Consider the following 13782-nt stretch of genomic DNA (forward strand, 5'->3'; position numbering starts at 1 on the left):
AATTTTGCCGGAAGAAGACTTAAAAAATGGTCTACTTCCGCGTATATGACAAACATACTGCAAAATTCTAAAACCAACACACGTGACCAAAAGGGAAAAACATGACAAAAGAATCATTCATGTCTTTGAAAATATGACATACACGACTGCATGATCATTGCAGTAAGAACAAGTTTTGGAGTACATTAATGGTGCGTTCGAAATATTGACCAGTCACTATGCAGTCAACGGTTAATAATGCGTTATTCGAGTGCCCAGTAGGAGTGCACCCGCGTATTTGGGTCAGTCCACCGGACTCGATGTTACGCAGTCAAACGATCAACAATATGTTTGTTGTACGTTTGCTGGTCTTAATGAGTCCTCGTTTGACCAGAATTGTTACGAAAAGTATACTCTGGAGGGTAAAAAAGGTATGATACCGTTGCTAAAAGTCTAAAATGTCGCTTTTGGAATTTTGAAGCCGAAAGAGTAAATGACCGGGAAATCACCCTTTTTTAAGTCCTTTCCCGGTAAACAACTCAACTCATAAGATTATTTATTAATTTTAATAAACTCATAAGATTATTTATTATTGCTAAGACTAAGTCCTATGGAATAGATTTGGCGGCTAGATTAGCCAAAAATCATTGCAGTTAAAAACAAAGTGTTGTTAACACTAGTTCTCTCTCCTAGCATTTGCTTGCATGTGAACTAGTAGCGAGATAGTTTCGCTGAATGGTTCAGCACAACAAAAATCACCTTTTCGCTGAATGGTTCAGCTGGAAGGAATATTTCAGGATATTTGCACTGAACCATTCAACCCTCTATGAAATTGCGTAGTACCTCGGCGCTGAACCATACGACACAACACGAGTTTGGCCTTTTTTTTTCCTACACCTAATTTACTCCACCAACGGCTATTTTTTTCAAATTTCAAATTTTAAAATGTTCCCTTTTTTCCCTACACCTAGTTTACACCACCAACGGTTATGTTTTCAAATTTTGAATTGCGAAATGTTTGACAATTTGTTCCAACGGTTATTTGTTTCAAAATTTGAAAATTTACCAAACTAAGGAATTCTTTCATTACATTGCAAAACAAGGCTACAATGGTTTTTGAAGAAATTAAAAATGTACATTAAAATTAAATGTATACAAAAAGGCATTTAAAATATAAATCAACCATAAAAATTAAGACACTCCATAAAAGAAAAAGCACTTAAAACACGCAACCTTCCATAAAAAAGAAATAACACTCCGTGAAAAAAAAATAACAATCCATATGTTTTCATAAACACTACAAGTACACTTTCATTCAATCAAAAGAAATGACGGGGTTGTTGGGTGTACTGAGTATCATAAACAACGTTAGGAATGCTTTCATCCATCAACGTATCGGTAAATTCATTGCTTTGGTGATGTTGTTGTTGATCTTGTGATGTAGTAGCTCCATCTTCACGCGTAGGACGGTAATAATCTTGATTTGAAAGCCAATGTGTATATATACTATCCAATGAAAGATCTCCTGGATTGTTTGGATGTTGGGAAAACACATATGGCATTGAAGAAGAAGAAGATCTGCCAGATGAGGAACACGAAGTTGTAGCTCGACGCAATGTCTCATTCCATACGACTCGACGATCTCCAAGCTCGAATGAACAATATTGTTGTTCCATAAACCTATAACAATCCTCCTTCTAGTATACAGTAGAGAGATTTAGTTAAATATTCAAGAAACTTAAAATGAAAATGCAAACAAATAATATAAATGTACTTACCATTGTCTAACCCATCTGGCGAAAGTTATACGGACAAGGAAGCCTTGGGACTGGTATTGGTTGTTCTACGCCGGCTTCATTGGAAAGTGGTAAAGTGAAATTTATTTCCGGCAGTTATGACAGGGGGTCATTCAGTGTGCCATAAGTACATGTCTGCGACATCAGGTTAAGAGGCGGTTGATTAGGAAACAAATAGGGAGGAACAACTGTTCTGGCCACTGCTATCTCATCGACGTTTTCTGAATGGTATGACTCAATGAGATAAAGTCCAACACTCTTCTTCTTCCACCACTTGTTATATTGATCCTCAGTGACTTCATATAGTGATCGTTCCTTACATCTATAATGTCCACAATTGAGTGCAAATTTGGAGGATTTGCTGGGACTACAATCACACCTGTTATCTTCCTATGGAATCTCTCAGCCAAGTAACAACTAATTCTTGTGTTTATTTTTTCTAGGTCAAAAAACACAACTCTCCTTCTGGATAACTATAGTGCGTGGTCATAGTGCACTCCCACAGAATACTCACTATCCAACCATGATTTCCAAATACATGATGTACTTGTTCTAGTATCAATCTGTCCTCTTGCATTTGGAGACCGTATGTTTCCTTGTATCCTTTTGTTCTCCTTTTTGTACTCTCTTCCTTGATTGAATGTATAGAACAATAGAACAGATAATTATATGATACTATATGATATTCATTAGTATTAATGGGACGGTGTGTAGGAACCCGCCCGGTTAGTTCCTTTACAGATTAAGTAAAATTTGATGTCCAGCATCTAAAGATCATGTCTGAGTGGTGTAGTGGTTATCACGTTTGCTTTACACGCAAAAGGTCTCCGGTTCGAACCCGGGCTTGGACAGTTACTTTTTCTTTTTCTTTTTAATTTTTTCCTATTTTTTTTTATCTGGTTCCGCAACTTTTATGTTTTTGTTGTTGATTCTTTCTTCATCGTGCAAATTTTGGATCCGGGCTTGATGCAGATTCATGAAGCATATTTCGGATGCTGGAACTGATTTCTCGATCAATTTGCAGCACTACTGGTACTTTAAGACGAGACCATGAATTTGTCAGGTAAGTTTGCAAAACAAATGATTGGATGGGTGAAGGATGAGAAATTTGTTGAAAGAAGATGGAAACTACAAGGGACCACAAGGACAAAGTTTCGAACTCAGGTCACTGTTATCATCACCCGGTGACTTTACCACACGGATAACAACAAAAGAGTAGAAAAGGAAAACTATTTCATGGATAACACAATTCACTAGCTAATCACTTACTAGGGGTATTAACAGCAACTGCCATCTGGTTCACACCCTATGAAGTTTATCATTCATGAGCAACTTTGACTACCTGTTTCCCGATGTTTTGGCCGGTAAAGAGACCAATTAACGCAGCAGGAGCACTCTCAAGACCTTCCACCATATCTTCAACATAAGTTAACTTTTCATCTTTGAAATACTGCTTCATCAATTCCATGAACTCTGGGTAAAGGTGAAAGTGATCTGAAACATTGAACCCTTCCATACGAACACGTTTCAGGACAGGTTGTGTTAAGTTGTGAACCCCATCGGGTTTCTGAAGATTGTACTGTGAAATCATTCCACAAACAGGGATTCTACCATGGACAGCCATATTTGGGAGCACAGCCTCGAGCATTTTTCCACCCACATTCTCAAAGTAAATATCAATCCCCTTAGGAAAGTACCTAAAATGCGCATACCAAATTAGGAGTTGGAAAAACTAGGTGATCTGATGCTGTACAATTTGTAGTACAAGTTATAAATTCTTAAGAGAGTTATATGAAACTAGAGTTTCAATTAAAGGAGATGAATAACAATCTATATCGGGTGTTAGCATCAAGATATGGGTTATGGTAAACAAAGATCTGGAGAAAGCAAAAGTATAATCTAGATTAAAATTCTCACGGAATAAATGCGAATTCAGACCTTTCTAAAGTTGCAGTCAAGTCTGCCTCTTCTTTATAATTAAAAGCATCATCATATCCAAACTTGTTCTTCAACAAATCAACCTGAAGTGAAATCAAACAAGAAAAGATAATCATCAATTGAGCACTCACTTGAAAGAGTTAAAAGGTTTCACGTTCTTAATGTATGGAGACAATTAGGTGCATCATTTTCTTACCTTTTCATTTGATCCGGCACTTCCAACAACATAACAACCCATCATCTTTGCAAATTGACCAACAATCTGTCCAACTGCACCAGATGCAGCCGATACATATACAGATTCTCCCTTTTTAGGAGAAGCAAGCACATTGAACCCAACATAAGCAGTCATACCAGGCATACCTAGGATGCAACAACGGAACATAGAGAGTATTCGCCAAACTTACTACTTACTAAACTGAACTTGAAACTAATCAATAAACTAGGTTTCATTAAGAAATCAAAAATAAACTATGGGAATTCAGTTAACCAACAACTTACCCAGGATTCCCGTGTAATATGAAAGAGGTACATCAGTGTAGTTTATTTTCCTTAGGGACGAAGGATCAGGGTTCTTGATGAGGCTGTACTGCTCCCATCCAGCAAATCCCCAGACATAATCACCTTTCTCGAAGTTTGGGTTTCCCGAATCTAAGACTTCGGAAACGGCATATCCAGTGATTGGCTGCAAATATTAAAACTGTCAACCCCAATTCACAAAGAAAAAAAGAGTAGGAAGTAAAAGATCTTCACTGACAGAGCAGTGAGCTACGGTGTCCAGCTCTGATACACAAGGAATGGATGTGCCATTTTAATCTGGGACAATGAAGAACTAAGAAGGACAACCATTTGCTTGTGCAGGGTATGCAACCTGGAATGCAAGTATGAAACTTACTGGCCACCCCTATAGGGCCTATAACCGCGAAATGCCTTACCGAACCATACTTTCCACCATGACAGGGCAAAAACATTGACCAACAGGCAACTAGTGAGAAAATCTAGATTTACCCACACATCATGTCTAGTAATATTAATGTCAAGCAAAAAGGTTTTCCAAAAAACTTTACTTTAGTATATCAAGACTAAACAATCATACCAAGTTGTCTGAGATAGAAAATGAAATTATGATCAATCAAAAGAACTAAAGTAGTAAAATACGTGTTTTCAAAGGTATAACAAGAAATGTAATATAAGAGTCTTACTGAACCAGTCAACCAGGAATGCAACTCTCTCAGTCTTATCAAAATTAGGACCAAATAATGATACCACAGTTATCTGGTAGGATATAACACAGTATTTGTATGATTCAAATTCATACAGATCATGTCATTCGAGAAATTCAGACACGGTTTCTCGTCAAAGATAAGAAAGGAAATTTTGTCTGTTTACATTCTAAGTTCTTTTTTTTAAGTAATTGAATATCCATACTCCTAAGTCCTCCAAACCAAAGACAACAATTTTAACTATTTCTAGCATAAGAAATTAAGAATCATTCGACTATCTAATTTGAAATTCTAAAATATGGGTTTTCAGTTTTATCCCTTACTTGATGTCTCATATCCATATTATCATCACCAGAAGAGGAATACTAATGGACGCTATATAATGAACTACCAAAATCACAAGTAGGAATTACCATTAGGTACTATACAAACCATAATTGATTAGACATTTTGACTGCCCAAAGAACTTACTATAAACATCACAAAATTGAACAAAAGATTATTATTATCAGAAAAAAGAGGAAGCAATTAGCAAATCTCAAAGCATAAACAACCAAATACAACTGTGAGGTAAGATTCTTACTGAACCAGGAGTAAAAGCAGCAACATAACTGTCAGATTGGGTCATTCTGCATCTCATATAAGGATCACAAGATAAGTAAAGATTCTTCAACAAAACAGAATTTGATCCTTCAGGAACTTTCAATTTAATGGTAGCTGATGTACTTAGTATCATATCTGTTTCTTTTGGAAACCCAGAAATGTAATCTCTAAATAAAATTTGATTGTTACTAACTTCATCTCCATTTGCCATTTTTTCTCTTTCTCTAAAAGTGAACCGTGTAATGGGTTTATGAAATCTGATTGCAAGTTTGTAAGTTTCACTACCCTCTTCAACTAATTGCAAATTGTTTCTTTCTGTGGTTTATGAATTTTCCGTAAATAAGTGTAATGACAATGAGTCAAATGACTTCTTATTAGCTGTTTAATCAAATTTCAGGAAAAGAAAACCACGATTTGGTTAAAGGAAGATCCTTAACAGATTGGAATTAACTATTAGGATGGTTTTGTCCTGTGGGCACTCATTATAAAGGAGTGTCCACCTGGGAAGCACTGACGGTAGCACTGATGCTTTAATAATTCAGATATCATAATTAAACTATCTATCTAACCAAAATGAAAAACATGTACAGGAATTCATATACTCATTTACGTATTATTAGACAAAAATTTTGGTGGCATGTGCAATGACGTCAAGCGGTACAAAGAGGTGCTAGAATCAAATGGAAAAGAAACCTCACACACCTTTTGTTAGATAAGTTCATCGCATATGGAAGATCAACGCTGACTATTTTGGGTACTGCGTCATAGCTTAGCTCCGCAACCTGCACTCGAAAAGTTTGACCACATTGGAACAGTGGATACTCCAGTTAGGTAGTTAAGATCAGTAAAATACCAATTAGCCGCATAAGAACATGATTTTGTGACATGAGCTGATATTTTGTGCATCCATTTGATGAGTGTGTGTTACCTGAAGCAGACTGGAATAAAGAGCACATGACACTTAAATAGAAACAACAAATTAGAAATTCAAAACATTAATACTTTTAATTTGTGATGGTGGAGCAGAAACCAAGTGATTTGAATCATTTGATACTTGCAATATGTATGAAACTGGGCTGTCAAATTAAAGAGATAAAATGATATTTCCCGAGGGAATAAGCGTCAGTGAGGCTATTGGTCATTTAAACAAACACATCAACGGCGCATAACCAAGAAAATGGTTTGGACAAGTACGATGAACTCTACAGTCTCTACTAATCAAAATTCCGACAAGATAAATGCATAACCTTTCCAGAAAGCTGCTGACAGGTCGTGCTCTTCTTTACATCCAAAAGCATCATCCATTCTCCCACTATTTTTTCTCCGGGTTTGTGTTCGGCGGCTGAATGTGGTAACGTGTGAATATAACAGCCTCCAGTTTGTAGCGTATCAGTACATACGTTTTCTTCTCTTTGTACACCGTATTTTTTCGGATTTACGTTGAGCAACTCCAATGGGACCCGCAATTTCTAAGAGTAAGTCTTATGGTGGAATCCAACCTATTCCAAGTGTGAAAAAACCATGGAATGTCGAGTCTACTGGCTTTCAAGTTGGGGTTTTCCACAAAAAATCCAAGGAGGATTCCATAGTTTGATGGATTCATGGAATCCATCTAAACGCCAATAAGAGTAGCGCTAAACGCAAATAAGATTGACGCTAAAAAAACGCCATTAATAATTGCGTTTTTTTTGTATCCGTAGATTTAAAATGAATTGTTGAAATCTAACGGCTGAAAAAAAAGCTTCATTCTTAATTGCGTTTTTTTAGCTCTATTAAGAATAGCGTTTCTACTATTCCACCATTACACTTGCGCTTCCATCCACAATTCCAAGTACTGAGGTGGTGTGGAAGATGGATGGATTCCACTATAAGACTTGCTCTAAACATTTCGCTATGGTCAATAGACAAATTTAATTAGCGGACCCCATTATATTGTATAAACAAATATTTCGTTCAAGTAGTGGGACCCTATTTTTTCGACTAAACCTGAGACGACGATGGACAAACCATTGTATTTGGGGGTTCGTCCATCCGTTTTAGCGGTTTGCCAGTCCCTTTGTAAGTGTATAACCGGAAAATTGGTTGGTTTGTCTTATCCATTGGAATTGCTCTTACGCGGAGCAGAAACTAACTTGGATACAACTCTGTTAAAAAGCTGAAGAAAAATTCTCCAAAAAGTCATTTTAAAATTGTGTTTCCAAACTATTTCTAGGTTTTCGACTTAATGAATTTTGAAAAGTAAGTTCTACGATAGTATTGTACACCCTCGATAACCCTTATGGAGCAATACTTGTTGGAAAACAATAACGAAAAACGAGTTTTGGAACTTTTATTAAAATAAATAAAATCACTGTTACGGGGTTCGAGCTCTTAACCTATTGGCCACTTATAAGTTTTGGCTTTTTATTTTGTTTTATTGTGTGAATAAATTTTGGTTTTACCTAAATATCACTCGCGTCAGAGAACAAAATATTTTTCTACCTAACTTGAAGTGGGTAATAAAAAACCCACCTTCCTCATTAATTGTCTCCTAACACGATTATAGCTACAGCCTGTAATGGCCATCGCCGCCTTCCCCACCTTCGATTTACTAAATATAACATAACTCGATAATTGTGTATAACATCAGTTTAATTTTAATCTTAATCACGATTTAAGTTTTAAAAATAAAGCCAGGCATTTTATTTTGGTCAACTAGATTTCGATTTTTAAAATAGATAAATTAAAATTTGATTATATTCCATTTCGAAAAACTCTAATGCATTCTTGTGAAACTTATTTGATTCCATTATACGAACAAACAGTAGCGCCTTCTTAATTTGAATGTAACATGATTTGAAAACTTTGTAACCAAAATTCATAAATAGTTATATGCATACGCGGTTGATTATAGTTGTCGTTAGTGGTTTAATGGCTTAATAGGTATCACTGTATTAGGGCGGTAGCCGGTGTAGAAAGGGTGTATTTTCATTATCCACTTTTTATTAGGTCTACAACTATTGTGTTTTTAAACCGTGGGTGGTGTACAGGTAAAGTGAGGGTGGTAGTTAGGTGAAACCTAATTTCTATTTTAAGTCCCACGTTGGCTAGTTCCTGTTACACGGCCTACGACCCATGGATGTGCGGCGATTTCAACATTAGCTTAACGATAATTGCATAACTGCATTGATTTAAATCATCCTTGTAGAATAGAAAATAAAAATCAATTGATCCAATCTAACTCTGCGGATAGCATCGTGCATGATAACATGTTATAGGAGAATAGAGAAAGATAGGAGGAAGGTGAAAAATAATCTTATTAGGAGATTAGAATAGAAGCATTACATAGTTTCCTTTACATACAACCCTAGGAATCTTGTTGGAATAGAATGAGCTAAGTTGGATCTACTTTCTCCTATTTTTCTTTCTTCTTCCCTGTGTTTTTTTCTTTTTCTTTTTCACATACAATATAATCGGGATTTAGTATGTACATACCAGCAGTTAAATCGATATAATTTTATCTATTCAACGAAGAAAAACAAGATTGTACCCCAACGTGCTGAGGATTTATTGTTTGCTTACAGTAATATTCATCTCCTTTCACGAAAAAGTGAAAATTATACGAAAGGAGAAAGTAGAATGTAGGATATCAGTGAAGATAAATTTGATACATTAGACGGTGTGAGAGAACTTGAAGTTGCAAATCTTTCACTTGACGAGCCACGACAAAAAGCGGTGTTGTTTGATGAAGACAATATTGATGAGCGATGGGTGAACCTGATGTTAGGAAACTTTTATCTGTTTTATTTTAATATTCCATTAAAGTATTTAAGAATTTTTTTGTTTTATGTAATTCTTTTTACTAAAATAAACTATTATAAAATTAAGTAACTTTAATAAATACACGTATCCCTACGTATCCCCATTTTTCAAAAATTGACGAATCCTCGTATCAGTATCCCGGTATCGGTATCCTGCTATCAGTATCCGTGCTCCCGATCCAGTTCCGTTCCAACCCGGCCGATCCAGTCCCGTTCCAACCCAGCCGATCCAGTCTAGTCCCGTTCCCAGGCCAGTCCTGGCGTCCCTGTCCCTGTCTTGTTTTAGGTGGCGCACGACCAAGGCTGTTTCTGTTCAGGCTATATACAGCGGGAACCAAAGTCTAAGGTATGTAACTATAATGTGGATTTTTACGTTGATTACTTACTAGGCCTATTTGTTTGTTTATTAGAACATGCCTAGTTTTGTTTATTTTGTCTTAAGATAAGTCCACATTATATAATGGTCTATTTAAATTATGACGGTTGATCTCGATCATTAAGAATTTTAGTCTTAATACTATTTTATTCTCTTAAATATGATATTTGGCTGTAGTTGAATGGTGTCTTTTGTTCAATTGGTTGTACCAACTCCAATGTATTTATTTGGGGTTTAGAAGTACTTGGACCATTATTGCATATTTGATATTGTCTCCCCAAATTTGAGTGTTTCGTGGAATGTAATCCACGTGCTAGACTATTAAAGAGCCAGTAGTTTCAAAATAGTTGCAAATAAAATCACACGTATTACAATTTTTGTGGAAGAACTCACAAAAGATGATATGAGTCATAAAATTTCCATTTCTCTACTTCATCCATGATATTAACGAACCAGTATATGTTGAAGTATGACAACAAGAGAACTATCTTTAGTAATATATTCAACCTAAACTACGTGGTTGACATGTATAGTGAGATTCTCTTGGCCTGTTGAGATAAAGAAATTTCTCAAATTAAGCTTAATGTAGCAAAAATTGAAAATGGAAAGAACCCCGAAGTAATGAGGGTTAAACGTACCGACTCATATAAAGCATGTGAAAAGGGACATATATATCTTGAGACAAAAATGTATTTTTTTTCCCAGCAGTAATGACACCAAAGTACAGGTATCAATTGAACACGAGACGAAGCTAAGATGTAATTCTAGCTCACACCAAAGAGTTAGGAATAAATCTTCTTACCGGTATTGGTACAAGCAATATAATGTGGGTACCGTAGTAGCAACCAATTTCAATAGGAAGGTCATAATTAAACATCAACTTTGATGACAATAAGAACTTTGCCTGGAGAATTTACTATTTAATTGAACTAGATCCAATATCTGCGCTTATGGAATGAAAAGTACACGATTCCCAAGAAACATAAATTCTCTAAAGTACTTGAGATATATACGGATGAAACGTAACATATATTCACTCTAAAGTAATTGAGTTGAATCTCACTTTTGTTACTAATAAGGACACACCACTTATTTAATATCTGACTCAATTTCTGATAGATATTGTTTTTTTCCCACCAGCTTAAGGAATTCAAACTAGTTGTTGAACTATTTCCTTATAATGTGACTACGAGGATTGGATCATTGAAAGAAGCACTGTTCAAAATTTGTTTTCAAGATAGAACAAAGACATCACAAAATCTCTACATGTGCCGAGAGATAATTACACCTTGTTAAATTCCAAAGAAACCCATGCAAATGGATATCATGTGGAACCTGACTGTGATGAGAATATAATTGATTTCATCTTTTATGGTCTCTAATGTATTTGAAAGGAACACATACTTTAGAGAAACTAATGAGTCAATTTAGTGAAATGTAAATTCACTATAGTATTAATTTGGATTATTGAATCCCTATTGACTCCGACGATGCAATGTTGGAAATTGGATCATACAGACTTTGACATGACCATAAAGGCACTTTGGTTGTGACATGATGTTTCGTTTTGAAAGGACTCATACGTACATCATTGTGTTTGAGTGGACGAGACAACGGGAAAAAGATTGACAGAATGCGAAGTAACGACACTATCTCTCAATAAGTGTTTTCTAAAGTATTATATGCACAACCCCCCTCCCCTATCCCATTATGCTTTTAGGTAAGAGAGCATATCACTCATTTTACAAAGTCTTCAGTAAAACTGAATCGAGACCATCCTAAGATGCAAACGGTAAACAATCCATATTACAAAGATAACAAGGTGAAATTTAGAATAATATTCATGCAGAATGCAGACCATTAAAGTGACTTATGGATCTGGTGAATGTTTTGACATTTTGGACTAGTTATAGTTCCCAAGAAATTTGCGTTTGAAAACTTCTAGCACATATTACACAATGCAAAGTGAAAAGGCTCACCACCCATGTGAATGCTAGAGAATTACATCAAAAGGTCTTGATTAATATTGCATGTTTAATAAGATCAATATTGAGCATCTTATACCCAATGGTCTCGTGGAGGCTACCATCAAAAGTTACAGATGGTGTCTAAGGAATAGGTTATGCGTACTAACCTACCTTTAATTGCTTTGGGGATATGCAATATTATGCGCATCTTTACTTAATTCGTTTTTAGACCCCAATATTAGTTAACCTTTTTTTTTGCGTACCAGTTGGTAACTGGATTTAAGCTTGACCTTCGTGTTCTTACGCAATTTTGGTTGCACTATACATGTGCCATTATGATTCCACATCGTACTATGATGGGTCCTCAAAACTGTTAAGTAGTTATGTTGGAAATGAGTTCCCAACAATTATCCGCATTTTTAAAACCTTTGGCAGGAGATCTCTTACCGCTAGATTTGCGGGTTGTAATTTTAATGAGACAGTGTTCCTGTCGTTAGGGGGAGATAAGAACACTGTGTAAATATGAGACAGTGTTCTTGTACTCCACAAATGTAAATATGAAGTGACAAAGAATAATCGATTTTCAGAATGTACACTGATGTCGCTAAAGTGACAAGATCACACATATCAGCTGCAAATACTCCTGCAAGGTTAGAAATCCTCAGTATGGGGTACACCATAGACTAAGGTGTTACAACTACACTTGGTGGAAGTGTAGTTGAGGCCGTGGATCCATAAAGGAATATTGAGAGACCAGAAGGTTCGATAAATGCGCACATAGAAAGAAAATAGATGAGTAAGGCACAACCTAATTTGTATCATTAATGAAATCATCTCATTTGATTGTCTCTGACTATGTCCATGAATCAATACTGGAGGACGCTTCGAAGTTTTAAATGATTCTAGAGAAAAATGAAATCCTGACGGATTATGAGAATGCACATGAGTCAATGGAAGAATCATGCATGCACAGTGATGGTATAATCCATAAATAGTTGCTCCAGAAGTAGTGCACAATGAGATCGAACCATGCTTTATTTTGATTAATTTCAAATAAATAACATATTTGGTCTACACAATCCAGGTAGAACTTAGCTCTTTGGCAAATATACGGGTATTTGGTGTGGTAGTGCTAGCCAACCTAGTATAAAGCCTGTGGGACATACATGATTAATTTGTCACAAAGCATAATGAGATGAAAGCAGTCTTAAAGTATAAAGACTCGCCTTGTGGCGCGAGGTTTCTCATAAATCCTGGAAATGTTCTCTTGTAATGAACTTTATAGTGTTTCGCTACTTAGTTAGCTTGGTAATTTCAAAAAAGACTTGAAATGCAACATATGTATGTGGTTGTTACGTATCTCTGAAAGAATCAAGAGATAGAAGATATTTGTAAAAGTGCATGATGGCCTTTTGCTTCCCAAGTCGAATGACTCTAAACCACAGAGTGTGTTTGCAGTTGTACTGGAACACTCACTTATTGACTTAAACAATCAGGCGGATGTTGTATACCCGTCTAAGTGAATTGGGGAGGGATAAACAAGTACGGTTTTGTGCCATGTGTATTAAATAAGTTCTTGATTCAGAATTATAACTATCTATGTCAACGATATGGACATGATAAGTACTCTTAATGGAATAAGAGATCTTACAAGCTATTTAAAATATGAATTTGAGATGAAAATCCGGGGAAATCTCGTTCTTATCTATGTTATGAACTAGAAAACCGAGCTTGTGGTATATTATTCCACCAGTTTGTATATGTCCATTTTCAGACAATTTAACAAGGACATGCATCCTGCTAGCACTCCCATGGTTAGTTGAGTTTCAAATGTACATAAATGACCAATTATTCTAAAGGAAGATGACGAAGTTGTGTCGGGAGACGAACCTTCCTCATCTAAGTATAATAGACGCATTATTGTACTTAACATAATGTACTCGGCTAAATGTTACATCCTCAGTGAACTTGTTAGATAGATATAGCTCAGCGCCAACGCAACGTCATTGGAATGGTATAGTGAATGTAATCATGTACTTAAAAGTAACTATTGACATAAATGTGTTTTATCCCTGCAAAGACATTAAAAGGAATGCTAAT

At 35.8% G+C, this 13782-nt stretch overlaps 1 protein-coding gene and 1 non-coding gene across 2 annotated transcripts; one reads left to right on the forward strand and one right to left on the reverse strand.

Moving 5' to 3' along the window:
- Positions 1–2553: 2553 nt before the first annotated feature.
- Positions 2554–2626, forward strand: TRNAV-UAC. The gene has a single exon. It is a non-coding gene; the product is annotated as a tRNA-Val (tRNA).
- A 233-nt stretch (positions 2627–2859) lies between these two features.
- On the reverse strand, positions 2860–6058 carry LOC113318512 (2-alkenal reductase (NADP(+)-dependent)-like). Its single transcript, XM_026566685.1, has 5 exons — positions 5520–6058; positions 4215–4398; positions 3910–4076; positions 3714–3796; positions 2860–3472 (listed from the first exon to the last, which is right to left on the reverse strand). The coding sequence occupies exons 1-5, from the start codon at positions 5748–5750 to the stop codon at positions 3094–3096; spliced, it is 1044 nt and encodes a 347-aa protein (XP_026422470.1). The 5' UTR covers positions 5751–6058; the 3' UTR covers positions 2860–3093.
- Positions 6059–13782: the final 7724 nt, after the last annotated feature.

This window comes from Papaver somniferum, chromosome 1 (genome assembly GCF_003573695.1).
Source record: "Papaver somniferum cultivar HN1 chromosome 1, ASM357369v1, whole genome shotgun sequence".
Taxonomy (NCBI): Eukaryota; Viridiplantae; Streptophyta; class Magnoliopsida; order Ranunculales; family Papaveraceae; genus Papaver; species Papaver somniferum.

Coding starts and splice junctions, on each gene's coding strand:
- LOC113318512 (XM_026566685.1), bottom strand. CDS start 5,750: ATGGCAAATGGAGATGAAGTTAGTAACAATCAAATTTTATTTAGAGAT. Junction 4,399..5,519: donor CTGCTTTTACTCCTGGTTCA/GTAAGAATCTTA, acceptor TAATATTTGCAG/CCAATCACTGGATATGCCGT. Junction 4,077..4,214: donor ATATTACACGGGAATCCTGG/GTAAGTTGTTGG, acceptor GTTGCATCCTAG/GTATGCCTGGTATGACTGCT.